Source organism: Galeopterus variegatus, unplaced genomic scaffold, assembly GCF_000696425.1.
Source record: "Galeopterus variegatus unplaced genomic scaffold, G_variegatus-3.0.2 Scaffold1065, whole genome shotgun sequence".
NCBI classification, from domain to species: Eukaryota; Metazoa; Chordata; class Mammalia; order Dermoptera; family Cynocephalidae; genus Galeopterus; species Galeopterus variegatus.
Window position 1 is genome coordinate 304,824 of NW_007727176.1, and position 13,907 is coordinate 318,730.

The 13,907-nt window shown below is 51.1% G+C and overlaps 2 protein-coding genes across 2 annotated transcripts; both read right to left on the reverse strand.

Moving 5' to 3' along the window:
- Positions 1–33: 33 nt before the first annotated feature.
- Positions 34–7,296, reverse strand: LOC103591989 (trans-1,2-dihydrobenzene-1,2-diol dehydrogenase-like). Its single transcript, XM_008574568.1, has 7 exons — positions 7,254–7,296; positions 6,713–6,821; positions 5,824–5,954; positions 5,565–5,672; positions 2,113–2,231; positions 1,399–1,555; positions 34–849 (listed from the first exon to the last, which is right to left on the reverse strand). Exons 1-7 carry the CDS (start codon positions 7,294–7,296, stop codon positions 701–703), a joined length of 816 nt encoding a protein of 271 aa, XP_008572790.1. The 3' UTR covers positions 34–700.
- Positions 7,297–10,285: 2,989 nt separating this feature from the next.
- Positions 10,286–13,365, reverse strand: LOC103591981 (putative TP73 antisense gene protein 1). Its single transcript, XM_008574560.1, is given in 3 exon segments — positions 10,286–10,756; positions 12,687–12,745; positions 12,748–13,365. Coding segments are annotated over 3 exon segments (693 nt in total). The 5' UTR covers positions 13,337–13,365; the 3' UTR covers positions 10,286–10,711.
- Positions 13,366–13,907: the final 542 nt, after the last annotated feature.

The window sequence follows — 13,907 nt, forward strand, 5'->3', positions numbered from 1 at the left end:
TACCACGCTCAGCCAGTGAGCGCACCAGCCATCCCCATATAGGATCCGAACCCGCGGCCTCGGTGCTCCCAGCGCCGCACTCTCCCGAGTGAGCCACGGGGTTGGCCCATAAAGTGGGTTTTTAATATCATATACAAATATTTCATCACATTTCTTAGGAATGGTGCTGCACATAACTGTGCACAAAATCACAGATTCTTCAAGAAAATTGTTTGCTTTTTAATACTGCTATAATTGCCAAAAAAGAGGCCAAAAAACCTGCAGCCTGCTTCACACACGTGAGGCTCAGTCTACTGGAGAACCAGCCTTCACTCGGCTCCCGCGTGGAAAAGCTGACACTGCAGGCTTCCAGATGCATTTACACGGTCCAAATCCTGACCCGCATTCTTCCTAAGCAACCCAACCAGCAGGACTCCGAGGACTCTGCCAAGGTCACTGCAACCATGAAGGCATCCCTCACGTACCAGGCCTGAGCTCAAAACAAAACAGAAAAGCAACAGCAACTTCTGTCCCCCGCGTCTGAGGTCCCATCCTGAAACAATCCAGTTACTCCAATAATGAAACGGTTTCCGAATGCCTTTCCTTCTTAGTTTCCAGTGGCAGTAACGTCACTGGAAGGTTCTGTCTCTCTTGGTAACAGGTAGAGGTGGAACAGGTGATCAGATCTCAGGCAGGACACTGGCTTGAGCCATGGGGCAGTTCACGGGGCTTCTGTCTTGACCACGGAGGCCTCTGCCACCTCACTCGGCAGGTTCACGGCTGACCGGCTGCGCCAGGACTGCTCTGCAGTGGCAACTACCTGAATGGCCCTGAGGAGCTGCTCTTTGGTGACTTGAGGAGGTTCTGTCCCTGGACAGAGAGCATGTTTGCACAGATTTAGCTCAAAACCAACACATTGGAGCCAAAGACATTCCTCCTCTTGCTGGGTGATGTGAAGAGGCCACAGTCCCAAGGGGGCCATGTGAGGAAAGAAAACTGGTTCTAAGGGAGGTCCATTGCCCCTCAGGAGCCCAACCCCCCATCCAGAACTACTGCACCCCCTCCCTGGCTCCCAGTCACTTCCCAGGACCAACTGAAGGTGTCCTGTCTTCCAGGACACACGATGTTCACCAGATGCCAGGAGCTTGCGAGCAGCCATCATTTTATAAAGCTCAGAGCTCAAGAACACTTCCCCCAGTACATCAGGCAGCAACGTGGCACATTCACACAAGCCCACGGGGCGCCTGTTAGGCACCATCTAGAACATGTACAGCACAACGACTGCTCAGACAGCAGCTCCACGTCTGAACCTGGTATCTGGAGGGCAACTCTCCACCTGCAGTAGCAGAACCGCTGCATTGACAGCAAGTACTTTCACAAGTCAGCACACTCCAAGTTCTTCCTGAGGACCTTGCCCACCTTTAAGCGTTCTGACAAAGTGTCTGAAGAGCTCTCGATATGCGTCCTGATAGCGTCCGGCCTGGGTCTGGGGGCAGAGCGACAGGGAAGGGCCATGTCCAGTGATGCCCAAGGAGTTCTGATTCTCCATGCGCAGCGTGCCTTGAGACCCACGCACCTGGAACCATTGGATGAGAGTGAAATGTGCGAAGGACTAGAACTGGGAAGAGTGCACTTTTTAATCTGTGTGACGTGTCATTGGGGGTGGGGTTTTTTGTAGGGGAGGGGGTGGGAGGACAGGTGACACCTGTTTTCCAAAACAGTTACAACCATGTACTACGGAACACTGCGATACATGTGAGGTAGGAGCTTCACATGCATCAACTGGAGAACCACAGGTTTCATTGAAAAAACAATCAATTTTGTAAAGGAAAATCACTTTCACAAAAACAACTCCTTAAGGCATTAAGGCCAAAGAATGAATCTATTATCAAAACAGGGAGAATTTGGCTCTTAGCTGAAAAGTTTAAAATTATTTTTTTTTAAATGAAGATAAACATTTGCAGACAGACATACTGAGCACCTACTGTACACTAATTACCTTTCTAATGACGCACCTACCGCATGAACTCTGACTAAGGCATGGCCAGATTATAACTTCTGTCTAACCCGTAAGAATCAAACTATTTTTCATAATGAAAATCGGCTGGGGCTGGGAAGGGGGCGAGGAGTCACCTCCAGTCTCTGATCGCAGCTGTCCGTACAGTGCTGGCTGACGTCCAAGCTAACGAGAACCCCACCAGGAAATTTCATGCTGATCACAACGGTATCGGCTTCTTTTAAGGAGGCCATATCTAGGTAGAAGAAAATTTTAGATACAAAAGTTAGTTTAGGCAAATTAGAAATTAATGATACCCCCCCAAAATGCAAGTTTTCTTTTAAAACATGGTGTACAGACTTTACAACAAACAGCAAAACGGAGAGAAAATAGGAGTTCCTGCTGATGAATCAGTCAATCCAAAATGGATTCTTGGCCACATATGAGGTGACTTCACAAAGTTCGTGGAAAAACGGAATTAAAAGATAGAGATTAAAAATATAAACTCTCTCTCTCACTATAAGCTCCATCAGGTTCAAGACACTTTTGAAAGCGATGACAGCAGCCATTTAGTCCATCCCTAAAGAACGGAGGGTCCTGGGAATTTAACCCTGTCAAGGCAGTCATTTCTACAATATTAACTGAAGAAAAATGGGTGCCCTTTAAAGTTTAAGATTAGGAAACAAAAGGAAGTCAGAGGCAGCCAAATCAGCACTGTTAGGTAGATGCCTAGTGATTTCCCATTGAAACTCTTGCAAAATTGCCCTTGTGTGATGAGAGGAGTGAGCAGGAGCACTGTCGTGGTGGAGGAGGACTCTCTGGTGAAGCTTTCCCAGGCATTTTTCTGCTAAAGGTTTGGTTAACTTTCTCAGAACACTCTCAAATAAGCAGATGTTATTGTTCTTTGGCCGCCCAGAAATTCAACAAGCAGAATGCCTTGAACATCCCAGAAAACTGTCACCATGACCTTTGTCCCTGACCTGTCTGCTCTGGCTTTGACTGGACCTCTTCCACCTCCTGGTAGCCATGGCTTTGATTGTGCTTTGTCTTCAGGATTGTCCTGGTAAAACCACGTGTCATCTCCTGTTACAGTTCTTCAAAGAAATGATTCAGGACCTTGATCCCACTTGTTTAAAATTCCATTACCAGCCAGCCACCAAAAACCAACCAACCAACACCACACCCACATAAAGTTTCCATTGAAAGCTGTGCCCTTGTGTGCAGCTGATCTGAGCACAAGTTTCAGCACCCATTGAACAGAGAGTTTGCTCAACTGTCTTAGTCAGAATCGTGTAGGCTGACCCAGCGCGATGTCTGTGGTGCTGGCTGTTGCTTCTGTTGTTAATTGTAAGTCCTCTTTAATCAGGGCACGAACAAGACTAATTTTTTCCTCACAAATTGATATGGCTGGTCTGTCACTGCAGGTTTCATCTTCACCACCATTTCTTCCCTCTTTTAAAATGAGTCATCCATTTGTAAACTGCTGTTATCTTGGCGCACTGTCTCCAAAAACTTTTTGTGAAGCATCAGTGATGTCACCATCCCTCCACCTGAGCCTCACTGTACACTTGATGCTTGTTCTTGCTTCAATTTTTGCAGAATTCATGTTGCTCTGATAGGGGGTCTTCTCAAACTGATGTGTCACCCTTCCCAGTGCCTCAGACTAGATTCTGTGCAGACATGTTGTAACAAGTTAGTAGGATTTTATTTTGGTGCAAAAAACTTTTACACTCCCTGCATAGTTTTTTCACAATACACGTTTTCCATGAACTTTCTGAAGATCCCTCTTATCTACACACAGTTCTAAGACATGGCTCCTGCCCCAGGGGGTTACCATCAAGCAGGAGGCTCCTGACAATGGACAACACAAAAGTCTACACCACATGGGCGCAAACCCCAAGTGCGGGAAAGACCCAAGAGTTTTCCATAGCTGGATTCTAGAGGCAATCTAAAAACTGCCTGATGATAAATATGGGCTGACGTTGGACATGCGCATGTGTGCCGTGCATGAGAGCTGAGGCAGCCTGTGGTGTGAGTGTCCTGGCCTTGCCATCCTCCCGGGCAGGCCAGCATGTGGACCAGTGGTTTTCATGACACCCTTTTCTCTGAACAAGCAATTTTCAAATCTTTCTAAAGCAGCAGCAGAAGCCCAATCAATACCAACAGGTAACACTGGTGCCATCTGGTTGAAGAGAGTGGGGGCAAGGCGGGGTTGGTGAGCCAGAGCCCCCTGGTGAATTCTCCAACCTGCTCCCACCAAATGTGGCCTGAGAAACCCCTTAATCTCAGCAGTGGGTCTTTTTTGGGGGAAAAGAGGCAGACATCAGACTTTCTCGGTCCTCTAGTTTGCTAAAGTGTTTTCCAGTGTAACGTAAGCCATCCTTTCTATGGACACAGCCACCTGCAGCTCCCTGCCCACCACGCGGCACCTCCAGCCTAAGAAGCTGGGCGCCCACTTCCACTCCTCGCCCCACACGCCCACTCCACACCCAAGACACGTGGTTTCACCTACTAACACTGCTCTAAGGGCTGCGCTCTCACTTCCTGTTGGAGCACAGACATGGCCCACGAGTCACAGGATGCCCACCCCCTCACTCCGCCCAGACTCTCCTTCTGCCTGGCTCCTCTCACCCTGCCCACCCGCTGCTCTTCCCTGGGTCTGACCAGCTCTTCCTGTGCACATGGGTCCCCTTGTAACTCCGGGTGACCTCTGCCTCCGGCGGTCACGCCCCTGTGCAGTCCCTCCCCTTGGATCGGGGTGGGCGGGGACTTGCCCCAACCCACAGACTGCGGTGAACATGGTGCTGCACCAGTGCTGGGTTGAGCCAAAGAAGCCTGGGCACTCCCACTGTGGTGCTCTCAGGGAACCAGAGGTCCCATCGGAAGTGTGGCCACACTGTGGGGGAGAGGCCCAGAGACCACACGGAAGAGAAACCAAGTGACAGGAAGACCCTGCCTGTGACCCTGGCTGAGCCATCCCAGGCAGGCCACTGGCCAGCTGGCTGTAGTCACATGAATGACCACTGGCAAGACCAGCAGGAGGACCCTGGCCCAGCCCAGCTGGCAAAATCATGAGCTCCTAAGTGGCTGTTGTTCTGAGCCATTACGTGGGAGAAGCATGTCATGCAGCTGCAGGTAGCTGGTCCACTTCATCAGCCCTTGAGGGGCTGGAGCCTGGGAGCTGCGCATCCCCACCCCGAGCCCCTCCACCTGTGAACTTCCCCAACCCGGCTGTGACTCCTTCCAGATGGGGGCTTCGTCCAGTTCTTCTCTGCAAGCTCAGAAACTGCAGGGCCTGTCACATGGTAGGTGCCAGGAAAACATTGATTAAAATAGTGACTCTCAGAGACCATCAAACATGAAATACTTCTTGCATGACGCTTTCTGACGACTGGGAATGCCCGAGGAACTCAGGGACATGACCACTGATAAACCTTTTTTATACATATGTCCCATGTTACTTTATCTGCTCCTCGAAGCTCAGGTTGGGGATAAGAGTCCTGAAAAGGGTCCCAAGCCCACACTATGGTTTCAAACAGCCTCGGAGGATGAAGGGGAGCCTTGGAAAAGGACACCACGCTCTTCTTACCTGAGCAGAAGGCATGGCCCAAAGCAAACACGGCATCTGGAACAGATTCCCCCAGCAACATGCTGATGACGTCCACGTCATGCACAGCAGCGTTGTAGAAAATCCCACCTGGACACAAAGGACAGCAAGCTCTAGCTTCTGCTCTCGAGGGCGGCTACTGGGAGAATCACTGGAGGTCCTCTATTCATAGGGGAGCCAGGTGACAGTCACACGCAGACACAGACGCCACAACATGGTTCAATCACAATGCGATGCCCACCTGCCCTCTTCAGGAAAGCTGGAGAAGCCGCCGGGTACAGGCTGCTGACAGCGGCGATCCTGTGGATCTGCCCCAGAGCGTGTTCCTCGTGGACCTGCCTGTACAAGAACTGGAAAGCCGGGTCAAAACGCCTGGAAGAGAGGACAGGAAACGAGGCAGGCCTGGCCCACGCCCACTGAGAAGTGCAGGCACAGGCCAGCTGGGCTCCTGAAGCCACATCTTACACCACAGTCTCTTCTGGGCCATGTCCCTCAAAACCCTTTCAGAAGCACTTGAGTTGGGATGCTTGTGACAGCTGCCCATGGCAGAGAGAGGCAGGTGCACGCTGGCCCTCACTGATGTCCCAGTCCCTCCTCCGTGCACTCGGAACACTGCAAACGCTAGCCGGCTCTGCACTGAAGCATGTGTCCACCCACTCGCCTCTTGTCTGGCCTGCTCTCCAGACTGCAAGCTCCCTGCAGGCAACGGCCACTCTGGCTCGTGGGCAGACAATGCCTGGCACGGGTGCCTGGCAACTAGGAGCCACTTAGACTCTGTTCAATAAACAGCAGTGTGACCCACATTAGCTGCAGTCTGCAGATGACAAAACGGCTCAGAGACTTCTCTAAAAGGTCCCAGTCACCACGCTGGCACCTGGCACAGACAGAACTGAGCACCTAGGCGGACCAGCCCCAAAGTCTGCACCTTTCTGCACACACCTACGACTACAGGGCCTCCTCAGAGCAAAACCATCGCGAGGAGGAGCCAGTGAGGACCCCCGTTTGTCACCTCTGCAAATGAGAACCGGAGCTGGAGACTGCGGGCTAGTTTCTAAAAAAAAGTACCCTGGGTATTCTGCGTAATTTTATTTAAAAATTAAGAAAAAAAATCATGAGAAAACTGTTCTTACTTGTAAAATCCACAGACCAAAGGCTTCCCACACCTGTCAGCTTCATCAAAGCAGGCCTCAGCAGTCTGCCCGTCCAAGCTGGGCGGCCTCTCGCAGAACACCCCCTTCCCTGAAAATTGGAGGAAGGAAGTCAGGAGGTCACAGACCGGGAATCCGCGCCTTGCTCTCCTCCAAGACCAGACTGCCCCTGATCCTGGCGGCTGTCACCACTGTGACCCTGTTGACAAAGGAGTCAGGTAAACTGCTCTAATAGGATGGCATGAGGCAGGAACAATACTCTCATCTCAAAATTTATAAATGAAGATGTAATTTCTACCAGTATTTCTCAAAATTGAATAACATACGGTGTGTTTTAACGGGGAAAAAGATCTCATGCATCCCCAGTGCTGACTTAATCATTTTGAACACAATGCTACTTAAATAGGTATAAACGTAAAACCAGGCACCAGTCCTCTGTGTAACTATTAAAACAAAACTAATTTATGAATTAAATGTAAAATTGCAATACCAACTAAATCCAGATCAACACTTCTTGGCATACAGATGGCGCTCTGCTGCAGTAACTGGCCCCAGCGAGCCACCATCCACGCAGGTTTTTCATGTGACGTGTTCCATGACTGCGGCCCGACCAAGGCCTCCGATTCCCTGTCTCTCTTCTTGTTCCAATTGCTACAGATGCTTCACCGGCTCGGGGGCAGCCCTTACAATATAATCCAAAGACCATTACAGCCTGTTCCCTTACACCAATGTGTCAGCAGACACCACTCTGGTCATGGAGTTATGTGGCACTGGTGGCTGTAAAGGGGTCATCACTGACAGGAGCAGAGACGAGCGCTGGCGTCTGTAACTGAGCACTCCCTACGAACAGGGTTCTGTTAACACAGGCACTCGCTCCCTTTTCTGTAACACAGGGATAAGGTGGAGGTGAGCAAAGTGCCCCAGGTCACTCAGCTTGCAGGTGGCTGAGCCAGGGAAGGACCCCAGCAGAGCAGTGCTAGTCTAGAGGGCCCCTTACAAATGACCAACATATGGACCTACTTTTTTTTTTAGATCAATAAAATGTAAATGCTGAACTGTAACATGTTTGTTGAGATGTCACAGATCTCGAAGGACACCACCAAAGTCCCGGGTGCTGTCAACAACAGTCTGAGAAACTCTGTGTCCTTATCTGTGTTTAAGCCCTCCTAACCAGCCAAGAAATTGGTGACTAGGCATGGTGGCACTTCCAGGAGAAGCACTTCCAGGAGAAGCAATTTCAAGTAATTTCCATACTTGTGCAACATAGACCTATCTGTGGACTTGGGGAAAGATCCCGAGGCACTCCTAAACATTCTTTCCCACAAGTAACTGTCATCCTACAGTTCCTAACTAGGTTATGATTTCAGAGCCTCAGCTAAGCCCCTTCTGTGGAAAACTGAAATATTTTGCTTAAGATAAAGATAAGCTGCAATGACCCAAGCTTCTGGCTCAAGAAACTAGACCAAGGGTCGGCAGGCTACAGTGAGTCTGTGCCCATCCTGGGGAGCTAAGGATGGTTTTCACATTTTTAAGAAATAGTACCTGTTCTATACAAACAATTCCAGAAAACTGAAGGAGGTAGAGGGGACACTTACCAACCCAGCCTATGAGGCAAGAATCGTTTTGAAACCAAAACCAGATCAAGACATGACAAAAACAGAAAACTACAGCCAATATCCCTCATGAACAGAGACACAAAGATTCTCAATAAAAATTCAGCAGATCAAATCCAGCAATGTATGAAAAGGATAATACAATGTGGTCAAGTGGGGATCATCCTGGGAATGTGAGGCCTGTGTCACACCAGAACATGAACATCACCTCAACAGATGCCAAAAATGCATGACAAAATTCAACATCCATTCATGATAAAAACTCTCTGCAAATTAGGAGTAGAAGGTGATTTCTCAACCTAATAGAACTTATGCTAAATTCACAATTATGCTGAGACTGAATGCTACACCCTAAGATTGAGCAAGACAAGCCTCTTACAACTCTTATTTAACATCATACGGCAGGTCCTGGCCAGTGCAATTTGGTAAGAAAAAGAAAGGCATACTAGAAAGAAAGAAAGGAAGGAAGGAATGGAAGGAGGGAGGGAAGGAAACGGGGACAGAGAAAGAGAGAGGAAGAGACAGAGGAAAAGAAGAGAGGAGAGAGAGACAGCGAGAGACAGAGAAAGCTGCCTCTATTCAGACATGATTGTCAACACAGAAAATTATAGAAGGTCTACAACAAAGCCGGTCTAACTAATGAGTGAGTTGAGGGAGGTCACAGAATACAAGGTCAGTGTACAAAATTCAATCACATTTCCATATACAGCAGCAGCAAAGAACCACTGAAAATAGACAGGTAAAACGGTATGTCACTTACAAAAGCACCAATACCTGACAAAACATGTGCAAGATATGGACGCCAAAAAACACAAAACACTGGTGAGAGAAGCCAGAGTGAACCTCAGTAGCGCAGTGACACGTTGCGCCTCTACTGTGAAGACATCGATTCTCCCCAGTCAGATCTACAGATCAACCCAACTCCAGTGAAAGCCTAGCAGGAAATCTGTTGTAGAGACCAACCGGATGATCCTAAAATGTACATGGAAAGGCAAACGATTGCAAAGAGCCAAAACAGTTTTGAAAATGAACAAGTTGGAAGACTCATGCAACCTCATCTCAAGACTTAGGAGAGCGTGACGCTGTGCTGATGGGGAGAGAGCAGGCAGCCGCTCAGAGGAACAGAAGAGACTGATTTCTGCCAAAGGTGCAAAGGCAGGTCCGGGGAGAGAGGGGTCACCAGCACAGCATCCCAGCGTCCGGCTGTCAGCATCCTGTCAGGTGGTTGAGTTGTCCTGGCCCCCAGAACGGTGGCTCTCAACCCCAATAGTGCAGGTGGCAGCCCTGCTCCCTGTCTTCCTAGATGAGGCAGAGGAGCGCTCTGAGGCCAGCTGGCCTTGAGCCCCCATCCTCAGTCCTTCCAGTGATGGCTCTTCACAGCAAGTCTCCTGCTGGACAAGTGCCTTGATGGCTTCTGCTTCCCATACTAACCAACTGACACAAAGGTCAAATACGACTGGCAATATCCAAAAGATGTTTGTACCCCCACGTTCATAGCAGCATTATCCACAAAAGCCAAAACACGGAAGCAGCCCAAGTGTCCACTGGCAGACGAATGGAGAAGCAAAATGTGCTCTACGCACAGAACGCAATGACTCAGCCTTAAAAAGGGAGGAAGTCCTGACACCTGCTACAACAGGGGTGAACCTCAGGTGCATCATGCTCAGTGAAATAAGCCAGTCACAGACGGCAAATACCATGTGATTCCACTTTCTTGAGGTTCCCGGAGTAGCCAAAATCAGAGAGAAGGAAGTAGAATGGTGGGTGCCAGGGGCCGAGGGAGGGGACAGCAGGGCTAGTGTTTAACGGGGATGGGATTTCAGTTCGGAAAGACGAAGAGTTCTGGAGATGACGGTTGTGATGAATACACAACAGTGTGAATGTGCTTAATGCCACTGAACGGTGCACTTAAAAATGGTTTAAATGGCAAATTTTATGTGTTGTGTATTTTAGCACAATCAAAACAAAGTAACACACACACAAAATGACTGGGAGATGCTAGATTCTAAGTGTCCACGAACACGTAAAGTTGGAGAGGCCACATTAGTTAGTTACCTTGTCTACCTAATTACCTTGTTTTTCCCCAAATGTACTGAAGAACAAAAACCTTCCCTCCCCCAGTACAACACCAATTATCATTCCAATGGACTAGGATCTAAAAGAATATGTTTTGGGAAATGCTAACTACACCTCTTGGACCCTCCTTGATTTCATGTGGTTTTTTGTTTTCATGTAAACCCACCGGACACTGCCCCCCACCCACACGTCAGTGGACAGGCACTGCCTACTGGAAAACACAGCGTGTGACCACAGGGGTGGGCAAAATGAGCTGCAGCCCTTACCTGCTCGGAGGGCATCTATCACTATTTCAGAAGCTGCCTCTGGTGGGGAACAGACCACAACTCCAGAGACACTGTGGGAATAAAACAGAACCTTAGGAGAGATCTTCAATTGCAGAGCCAGAACGTTCCGGAACCCATGCTGTTAACACCACTCCATACCCCATCTCAGGCACATGAGAGTAACTGAAGGAAAACGCTCAGCGGGGTGAACTGTGAAGGCACATCCAGTAAGCATGACTTGTTTCTGAATTTAACTTGTAAATTCAGATCACAGACCCTGGTGAGTGAACAGTAACTAGTAAGATTCTCAGAATGATGTCCATCCTTGCTTGGACCTCCTCCTCGGCTGGCAGGGGTCAGCCTTGGGTGCAGACTGGCAGGGAGCCTGGGGCTCTGGGGCTGGCTGGAGTCACATGGGTTTGCTCAGTTTGCAAAAACGCCCAAGGTGGGCGCTCGACTGCATGTTAGCTCCTCTTGGTACACTGTGTGTGAGCACATGTGTGCACTCTACACATGTGGCACTTCAGTTAAAAGTGTGAAAACTTTGGGCCGGCCCGGTGGCGCACTGCTATAGTGCGCTGCTTGGGAAGCGCGGTGGCGCTCCCACCGAGGGTTCGGATCCCATACAGACTGGCCGCTCACTGGCTGAGCGAGGGGTGGGCGCAACACCGAGGGTTGCGATCCCGTGGCCGGTCCTAGGCCGGTATGGGCGCGACACTGAGGGTTGCGATCCGTTGCCGGTCACGAAAAAAGACAAAAAGGAAAAAAAAAAAAAAAAAGTGTGAAAACTTTCCTAAGTCGAGAGTGGAGTCCTAAGATAATGTCACGTGTACAACTTTCCAAAAACATGCAGATTTAAATGTTCATGAACATGCTTCAGCGATGACCATGAGGCTTTACTATCATACAACACCGTCCAGCTGAATATTTTCAGAACACTATACGTGCATTAACAAGGTGGAATTAAACTTTCCCCTTGATATATTATAAAGCTTATGTTTAATATTAAGAGTAGTTAAAAATATGGGAGAGCTGGAGTTGGGGTGGGAGCTATAAACACCAGAGTGAACTTGGAGAGCCCAAAAGTGGACTAGGCCTGATCTTCAGGTGGCACCGGCCAGCTCTGTGACAGAGACACTGGGGGTGCCAAGCCCAGCTCTTGATACCACGGCTGCAACTGACACTGTGCTGGGCTGCTGCTGGGTAAGCTAAGTCAGCTGCTGTCATACCAAATGGCGTTGGCAACAAGTGTAGACGCCACTCCCAGTGTTATACTCAGCGCTGGAGATACTGCTACCCAGGCTGAGTGGCTTATGTCAGGCTCAGCTGTGCAAGTTAAGGAAGGAAGCCAGCACCAATCTCGAAGGCTCTACATTCAAAATATCCCAAATCCAGCCACAGTGCCACCTGGTCCAGGCCCATTACGCTCCCCTAAATTACTGAAATGTCCCTCTCTGGTCTCCCTGCCTCCCCGCCACTTCAGCCCCTAGGGCCTGGTGTCCCGCGGCAATGGAGGACCTGTAGGAGCAATGCTGTCATCCTGAAGCCAGCCTGCCAGCATTGCCCAAGCCCCAGAAGCTTCCCAACACTCTATGAACAGCACCCAAAGCCTCCGAGTGCCCCCCACGCTCCTTATGTGTGGCACCTCACTGTCCAGCCCTCACCCCAAGCTCACTGCGCTCCTGCCACATGGCCATGCTGCCATTCCCAAATGAGCCAGGCACACCTGCATCAGAGCCTCAGGAGGACCCTCTCTGCCCAAAGTGCCATCTCCAGACCTGAACAGCCAACTGACTCACCCGTTCAGGTCTCTGCTCCAATATCCCCCCTCCCGGCCATCTCATCTAAAACAGCACTCTTACCAGCCGCCCCTTGCCTCCCCCACCCTGAGTGGCACAAAGGTGGGGACTTTGCTGCACTAGGAGCCGTGCCTCCAGCCCTACAACAGTGCCGGGCACATGGCAGGTGTTCAATACACCTCTGTAGCCAACTGAAACCTACCGCTGGTCGTTGAGGACAATGTCTGCGTCCTGTTCTCGAATCACCCTCGTGTGGGCCAAATGCTCGGCTCTGAAGGCCCGCTGCACTTCACACAGCTGATCCTCGACGACGTAAAGCAGGAAGCAGCTGTTCTCCTCTGTCAGACTCTGCAACAGCGCCGCACTACCGTACCCTACCCCAAAGACAGCCAGGCCAAGGCGGCTGGACGCCCCAGCTCCGCTCTCATTAAGCCACCTCACGCCACCTCTGGACATGGCACTGCTGGAGCCTTCTGAAACCGGTCTGTGGTTGGTCTGCCTTGAGAGCACCGAGGGCCTCTTCATTAGGACGGCAGGAAACGCTGAAAGGTGGCTAGTGGAGGTAGATGGCATTTGGTCCTCCTGGCCAGACGCGTCGCTGATGGTGGAGCTGATGGCAGCCGGGGGTACGGGGAGGAGAGATGTGTGGCCTGCAGGAGGAGGGGGCACCATGCAGGTGCTGGTGATGCTGGGATCGCCTGAGAGCAGGCATGGGGGCTGGGGGAGTAGAGACGGGTGACCCAGGTGCACGGGAAGGCCGGCTGCGGCAAGGTCCGAGGCCGCTGAGCTGGACAGAAGAGAAATCCGTTTTAACAGAGAGTGGGGGGACTCAGTATCCGGCCCACCAATCATCCCGGACGGTTAACAGTGGGGAATCCTTCAGTGAAGCGTTTTCATAGCCGGGCACGGCTCACCAGAACGGACCACGCGTGCAATTCCAAGACATCACAGGGTCTGCACCCTACACGGACAAGCCACCCGCAGGGTATGGCAACGAGTGCCCAGTCCGGCGGCGTGTCCGCGTAACGAGCAGTCCTCTGCAGGGCCGAGGACCCTGGGGCTGCACGCCCCGCCACCCCGCGCGGCTCGCACGCCCCGCTGCCGTGCAGGGCCGAGGGTGACACTCACAGGAGGATGGGCGTCCGCGCGCCGTGCTGCCGGACGAGCCTGCGGTTCCGGTAGTGCCTGCCCGACGACAGGTGCTCCAGGATGCGGTCCCTCCGCACCCGCATGGGGAGCTCGCACGCCCTGCAGCAGAGAGTCTCCACCACAGAGGTGTCGCCGGAGTCGCCGTGCTCAACCAGGCGCTGCTTCACCACCAGGTCCGTGAACTCCGCCGCGTAGTCCTGCAGCGTCTTCTTCTTGCGGCCCATGGTCGGGTCGCCAGGGCCCCGGGGCGGCCGTCGGAGCAGGGCGGAGGGGA